Source organism: Coptis chinensis, chromosome 6 (genome assembly GCF_015680905.1).
Source record: "Coptis chinensis isolate HL-2020 chromosome 6, ASM1568090v1, whole genome shotgun sequence".
NCBI lineage: Eukaryota > Viridiplantae > Streptophyta > Magnoliopsida > Ranunculales > Ranunculaceae > Coptis > Coptis chinensis.
The window spans coordinates 59,657,384-59,664,359 of NC_141461.1; the positions used below are offsets into that span (position 1 = coordinate 59,657,384).

A 6,976-nucleotide genomic window follows, 5' to 3' on the forward strand; every position below is an offset into this window, starting at 1 on the left:
TTTAGCACTATCAGCAGCTCGGAACGCGCCTGCGCCCCAGTGGAGCACGACCTGCGCCCTAGACACTCTCTGACAGAATTCCATCAGAGTGCAACCCGCTCCCTACCAAGCCCTGAGCTGAGCGCGACTTGAGCCCACAACACTGGAATTCCAGTTCTCATCCTGAGCGCGCCCCGCGCCCAACCCAGGCACAAAGTGAGCGCGCCCTGCACCCAAGTGCCTGGAACTCGGAAATCACCAAGGCACACCCCATGCCCTATCCAGGCATAGGTGGAGCGCACCCCGCGCCCAGAACCCTTTGGTCAAGAAAAATTCCAATTTTCTGTGGGTTGTTCCATGATTGTTGCAGCTATTCTAAACAGTAGTTTTGTGATGACTTCTCCTATAGTAATACCGGAGCAGTCTTTCGAACACTTATTGGGGAGCGAGACTTATGGACATTGGTTTTGCGAAAAGATCATGCAGTTCAGATGGAGGCATCTTTTGGTAAGTGAAGACGACTCGTATTCACCTAAGCTTACTGAATTTTTTTACAATAATGTTAAGTTCTATTGTAACCAAGATGGAGAACAAGAATTCTCTATCACGGTCGATTACACACCACTAGAATTCAATAAGTATGTAGTAGCATTATTTTTGGGAATACCAATACCTGATCATATTCATACGTGGGGATATATGACCGACAATGCATACCTCTATGACTATACATATTTCCATGAGTATTATGGGGGAGGGGTATTTCGTATAATGGACCAAGGGCGTTACAACATAGCCCTTGGTAGCCTATCCCTAAATGTAAGCACCACTATGTTATTCATCCTGATGAATATTTTAGGGGATTGGCAGTTTAGCTCTGTAAATAGTACTGCTGGTGACGTTTTCCTTGCTTTAGCTGAGGGACGTCGCCGATATGACATTCCCTGAGTATTAGTGGCTAGTCTTAAGAGAGCCCAAAGCATGCGACATAAGTATCTTCTTATGCCTGTTTTGGTTTGCCGCATCATGCTTTCGATTGTCTACCTGAATTCTGTACCCGCCCACGGATTGGAAAAGGGTTGAAGTCATGAGACCCACCAATTGGGTGGTTCGCTCATTTCGAGTAATAAGTTGGCCGGGATGGTAGGTGCAACCTCATTTGGTTGCTCCTTACACCCCATCAGACATAGTAACACTAGACAGGTTAGCACAAGTTGACGACACACGGCGGCGGGCTTGGCAATATATCATGGCATGGCAGGATGCGAAGGAACCTACTCTCTTTGAAGAAGGATGACGAGGAAAATGATTAAACGGGAGTTAAGGTTAGTTTTTATTTCAGTTAGTGTCTACTTATGTCCCAAGCAATCTATTTCTCATTAACCCCATAACGGGTGGAACTCTTATAGAGTTGCATCAGTTTTTCTTTTCCATATTAGTATGTTTAACCTTATTTTGCAGATGCTCCATAATTTCACGCATTTCAATGGTATTTCTCTTCCCTAGTTATTTAAATACTTTGAGGACAAAATATGCTTCTTGTTTGGAAGGGGGGCATAGAAACGCGTGTAAATAAGGCATCTGTTAGGATATAGATATGTATAATATGCACTTGTTTTCTATTTAAAAAATTCAAAAATATTATAAAAAATATATATATATAAATAAAAAGTATGCTATACACTTAGGAATATTTGTATTGTTTTCTTTCTCTATGCTCTCCATAATCTAGAAGTCTCACGTAGCTTTTGCATTAGAATAGTTTTTAGAAACTTAGGCTAATATGTTGGTAATAATCCTTGCATCTATCTATAAATATGTTACATGAGTATCTATGATTGTTGGAAGTAAGTTTCTGAAATCTAGGCTAGAGTACTTATTCTACAAATCCTGTGAGAATATAGCCTAAAGCCTTATATGAGTGAACATTTGACAAATGACACAAGGGAGGAGTAAAATCCGGATAGAGAAATCACATGTCCACTTGGTTGATTACTATACCATATCCTAAGCGAGAATTAGGCCCTCTGTGGATCAATATAGCCAGAAATTCAACCCTATGAATTATTTTCCGCTAGTCGCCCCTCTGAGCCTTTCTTGAGCCTTTCACAAACCACAAATCCTTTATCATGTTACAAACAAAACAAACTAAAAAATCAACCTACCCAATTCTTTGAATAAGTTTGAGAATAGATATAAAGAATACAAAAGAGAATAACCTTTGAAATCAAGAATTCGTTAGTCGCTTCAGAAGAAAAAAGTAAGTTTCCATCCAAATAAAAATATAATAAAATAAAAGGAAAGGAAATAAAGAGTTAGAACTCCAAAAATGGAATCAAGGAGTCAAAAGCCAAAGAAAAAGAAAAACAATATATGGCTAAGGATGGAAACAAAGTGTAGAAGCAAAAGTAAATAATAAGGTTTTCTCTAGTTACATAATATGAAGCCTCTATTATCTCAGACTTGTCCTTTTTGAATATCCATTTCCTTTCTTCTTAAACTATCTCCTAATCCCCGCAACACCTAATAAAGACCTCTAGCTCAATTAAGAATAGGTTAGTGTGATTGTAAGTGGCAGATGTGTTTGATCGACTCTGGCTTCCTTGTGTGTCATTGAGATGGTAAGGTAAAGTGTGCCCACTGTACACTGGAGTAGTGCAACTTGAGCGGAAAAATCAGAGTGGTTTTTGTCTTGACATTTATGTGAGGACCTACTTAAGGACGCTATTCCGAGTTTTCATAAATGGACTTGCTAGTTCATCTCATAGTATTACTCATTGTATATATGTTTATTCGTAAATGATTGATTATTATGCATATATTAGCTTAGGTTTTGACCTGATTATTCTGTATTCATTGCTAGTGAGATGTATAGATAATTGAGACATAGATAAGGAAATAATAGTTTTATTTCAGAGTCGTTGTAGTATAGATGAAGTTTGTGAGTACCTTCACTGGAAAACTCTCACGAGGCTATAACTCGTCCACTAGGGAATTCCTAGTGATTTAAGGTCTTGCTGCATATGGTCAATGCAATCGCACTCGACGAAACGAGATTAGTTAGAACTCCATTTTTGGTCACTTATGCTAATTTCTCATATTTGTTTTAGGACAAGCAAAATTCTATTTTGGGGTGGTTTGATAAGAGCCCAAAACTGTAGTTTTAACCCTTTAACAATAATATTTTTAGACCAATTATGCGAGTAATAAATAAGAGTTAATGCTAATTACGTGCTTTTATGTATTTCAGGCATTGAAGTCAATTATGTGCAGAAATTTACCACTTTGGCGATAGAAAAGAGCAAAGGGTTGGTTGATAAGAAGTTCTGGGATTAAAGGCCAAGACGGGCAGAAATAGCACACAAAAGTCAGCAGATGTTCCGAAGATTGTATCTTTGGACTCATGCCTTGGAATTGTGCGTACCTTATGTCAAAACGACCGGATCAGAAAGAGCTTTCCAATGGTTTAAATTGTGACCCAATCAGATAAGAAAAAGTAGACGAAAAGCATGTTGAAATTAAAACCAGCTGAAAAGGGCCTTGTGGAACTTGAAGAAATTGGGCTTTGGGCTTGATTTTTCGGCCCAAGACATGGACCCTCAGCCCATGCACGAAATTGTGGATCTGGTCTCCTCCATTTCCACACACAAGACTTAGCTCTTAAATATCAATTAGCTTATGGTAGAAAGTAGCCATTAGAGAAGCCATTAAAAAAACTTAGTTCTAGATCTAGTTTTTGGATTTAATTAATTAGTTTCCATTCCATTAATTAGTTTCATTCCTTATTTTATATTAGTTATTTGAATCATTGAATATCATTCATTAGATAAATAAAATAGTTAGTTCTTGTTAAAGATTTTGTTATTTATTGAATTACTTAGATCTAAATTCAGTTAGTATTGTTATTCAATTCTTAGTTGTTAATTTAGATTTTAGTTATTGTTTAGTTAAATTCAATAAAGGTAGAATTTTTATATTATGTCTTATTCAATTTCATTTGAAAATGATAGTTTAATGAATCGAGGCTAAACCACCATTACGGGGGTTTGATGAAGCCTTGATGAAAACTTGATGTTGTTAGCTTAGAATCGTTGTAAGAGTTTATTCCACTCTAGAAGGTCGTTGATTTGCCATGAGAATGGGTGGACGTCCTCACATGCTAGTTATAAATTGGTAGAGATGTCATGTATAATTAGGGATTACAACGACCAATTCTTACCATAAGAACGTGAGAATTGGATTATAACAATCTATGCTAGTTCTTAAGTTGGATTCAAGGTGGATTCAATTCCCCCTTAATTCTTATTCTAGATTCAAACCTTAGTATTCCGTAGCATTTCGTAGTATAATTCGTAATTCTCTCATTGACTTTGGTAGGATTGATAGTCGTAGGAAACTTGAATGCTAAAGAACTAGGAGTGGAACGAATCTTCTATTCCGACTCATGCTAGACCCGTCACCATTCTGGCCATACTCGGCGTGATTGTCAAACCCCTTTTTAACATCCCCGCACAAACCCAAGGTGGTACACCTATCCCACTATCACTGCCCACCCCCTACTAGTCCACCAATGCCCATTTCTTGCACCCCCAGTTCCCACACTACGCCATCCCCCACACTCCAAAAGTCCACACACTACTACATAGCCCAAATAGCTAAGACGCCCAACAACCTCCAAATAAGCCCATTTCGCCAAGATCTGAAATAGGTCCAGACCGACCTATTTCCCCATCTTCTCTACCCATCTTTCCACTGACCACCAGATCTGGTCGGAGCACCACCACCCAACATCAACTACCAACTAACATGAGAACAAGGTCTAACAAATACTACACCCTTAAGTCCACGGTACACAATTTCCTCTTTAAGTTTATCAACTAACACAGGTCCACAAACACCACATCTCTTATAGCGACTAGCAGGAGCACAAACAAACAAATACTTCACCCTTAAGTCCACGCAACCCAATTTCCTCTTTAAGTTTATCAATTAACACTGGTCCACAAACACCACATCTCTTATCGCGACTAGCAGGAGCACAAACAAATTAACACATGAAAACCACTCAACTCCTCCGGCAATTGTTTCGACCATGTTTTCTTATTAACCAGCACTTTTTTCACAAACTTATCAACTTCTTCAGTACTCAAACTCTTATATTTAACCATATCGGGAAAAATCAACACGTCACCATTAGATCCACCTTCAATAACAGTAATCTGAGTCTTTCCGATTTGAGATTTGTTGGATTTGAAAGAATCAGGGAAAAGAGTAGGTAATGGGCTATGAGGTCGAGATCGCTGGTGGATCAGTGCAACCTTTTGTTCGAATTCCCCATAGACGGCACCATTTGTCGCACCCAGTTACCGCGACTTATATCTTTACTCGTATTCCAGCTCTATTTTGGATCGGCTGCACCCATTAGGTTGCCTACGTGCCTATTTCGGGATCAAGACACCATAGTTCACCTCCCCTTTCTCTTTTTCTCCTCCTCCCCTAGCTGCCTCCCCCCTTTCCTTTTATATCTCCCTCTTTAGGTTTACTTCTTGGGGCCTAGTATGGTTTTGGGCCTATTCTCTGGGCCCAATACATACTATGGTCCTCCATGAATATGGCTAATATATTTGGCCCCTCTCGGGTTCGGCAGTGATGATGACGGTGAACCCGAGAAGTCCTTGAACTTCCTTGTCTCTCTTTTTGAACTCTATACATCCGCAGTATCCTGAGACAATATGCAGCCTTCTTTTCCTCGGGACGTTTCATATCCGTATACTCTGCTACTGGACCGTATGTCTGTAAAGTACTCAGTCCCTATTCTCTTCGTCTGCGTACTCTTGAACTTTACACTCTCATCTTTCTTGATTCTGCAACTTTGTTGTCCGTGAATTGTATTATAATCCTCCGCTCGTCTTGCTCTTCCTTCATCACTACTATGTTTGCGACGTGTCTCAGCCCATCCATAAGTTTTCCTTCCTAGATCTCACTCCCATGTCCGTGAAGTGTCTCACCCTTTCGCTTCTCTTTCATAGAACTCAACATTGTATCCGCGAAGGGTCTCATCCCTTTTGCACTTACTCTTAGAACTCAACGTCATGTCCGTGAAGGGTCTCATCCTCTCTATTTCTCTTTTGCAAAACTCAATAGTATAGTTCCCTCTGGATATGTTGCTTACTCCCAATTGCAATTTGGAACTCTGACTCGCGGAGGGCTCATCCCCCCCCCCCCACTGTCTCTACTCAGGAGTGGAGTCTGTTGAGGGGCAACTCAGTTTGCCCCCAAGCTCGATTCGGATCTCATGTCCATGGAGGGCTCATCCCCTTGTTGTCTATGCTTTGGAGTGGAGTCTGATGAAGGGCAACTCAGTTTGTCCCTAGGCTTGATTCAGATCTCATGTCCATGGAGGCTCATCCCCCCCTGCTCTACTCTGGAATGGAGTCTGATAAGGGGCAACTCAGCTTGGCCACAAGCTTGATTTGGATCTCATGTCCGCGGAGGGCTCATCCCCCCCTCCCCCCGTTGTCTATGCTCTAGAGTGGAGTCTGATGAGGGGCAACTCAGTTTGCCCCCAGGCTTGATTCGGATCTCATGCCTGCAGAGGGCTTATCCCCCCGTTGTCTATGCTCTGGAGTAGAGTCTGATGAGGGGCAACTCATTTTGCCCCCAAGTTTGATTCGAATCTCATGTCCGTAGAGGGCTCATCTCCTTCCTTGCCTTGGAGATGTTGGGGGCAACTAAGTTTGCCCCCAAGTTGAATTTGGATCTCATCGTCCGCGAAGGGCTCATCCCCTCCACTGCCTGGGAGATGTTGGGGACAGTTCAGTTTGCCCCCAAGTTGAATTCGGACCTCATCGTCCGCGAAGGGCTTATCCCCTTTGCACTTACTCATGACACTCGATATCCTGTCCCCAAAGGGCCTCATCCCATCCACCTCGACGCTCTGTGAAACTCTACATCATGTTCACAAAGGGCTTTATCTCCCCGCTCTCTGGCTTAGAGG

At 41.2% G+C, this 6,976-nt stretch overlaps 1 protein-coding gene across 1 annotated transcript; it reads right to left on the reverse strand.

The window, feature by feature from the left end:
• Positions 1-4,773: 4,773 nt before the first annotated feature.
• On the reverse strand, positions 4,774-6,073 carry LOC147493779 (uncharacterized). Its single transcript, XM_086567937.1, has 3 exons — positions 5,988-6,073; positions 5,034-5,262; positions 4,774-4,953 (listed from the first exon to the last, which is right to left on the reverse strand). The coding sequence occupies exons 1-3, from the start codon at positions 6,071-6,073 to the stop codon at positions 4,774-4,776; spliced, it is 495 nt and encodes a 164-aa protein (XP_086424063.1).
• Positions 6,074-6,976: the final 903 nt, after the last annotated feature.

Bases quoted from the DNA above. Each gene is read 5' to 3' on its own strand.
- LOC147493779 (XM_086567937.1), bottom strand. From the start codon at position 6,073: ATGACGTTGAGTTCTAAGAGTAAGTGCAAAAGGGATGAGACCCTTCGC. The intron at 5,263-5,987 runs GTGAGACACTTC...TCGACCTCATAG, and splicing joins TATGAAAGAGAAGCGAAAGG to CCCATTACCTACTCTTTTCC. The intron at 4,954-5,033 runs GTGTTAATTTGT...ATAAACTTAAAG, and splicing joins AGGAGTTGAGTGGTTTTCAT to AGGAAATTGGGTTGCGTGGA.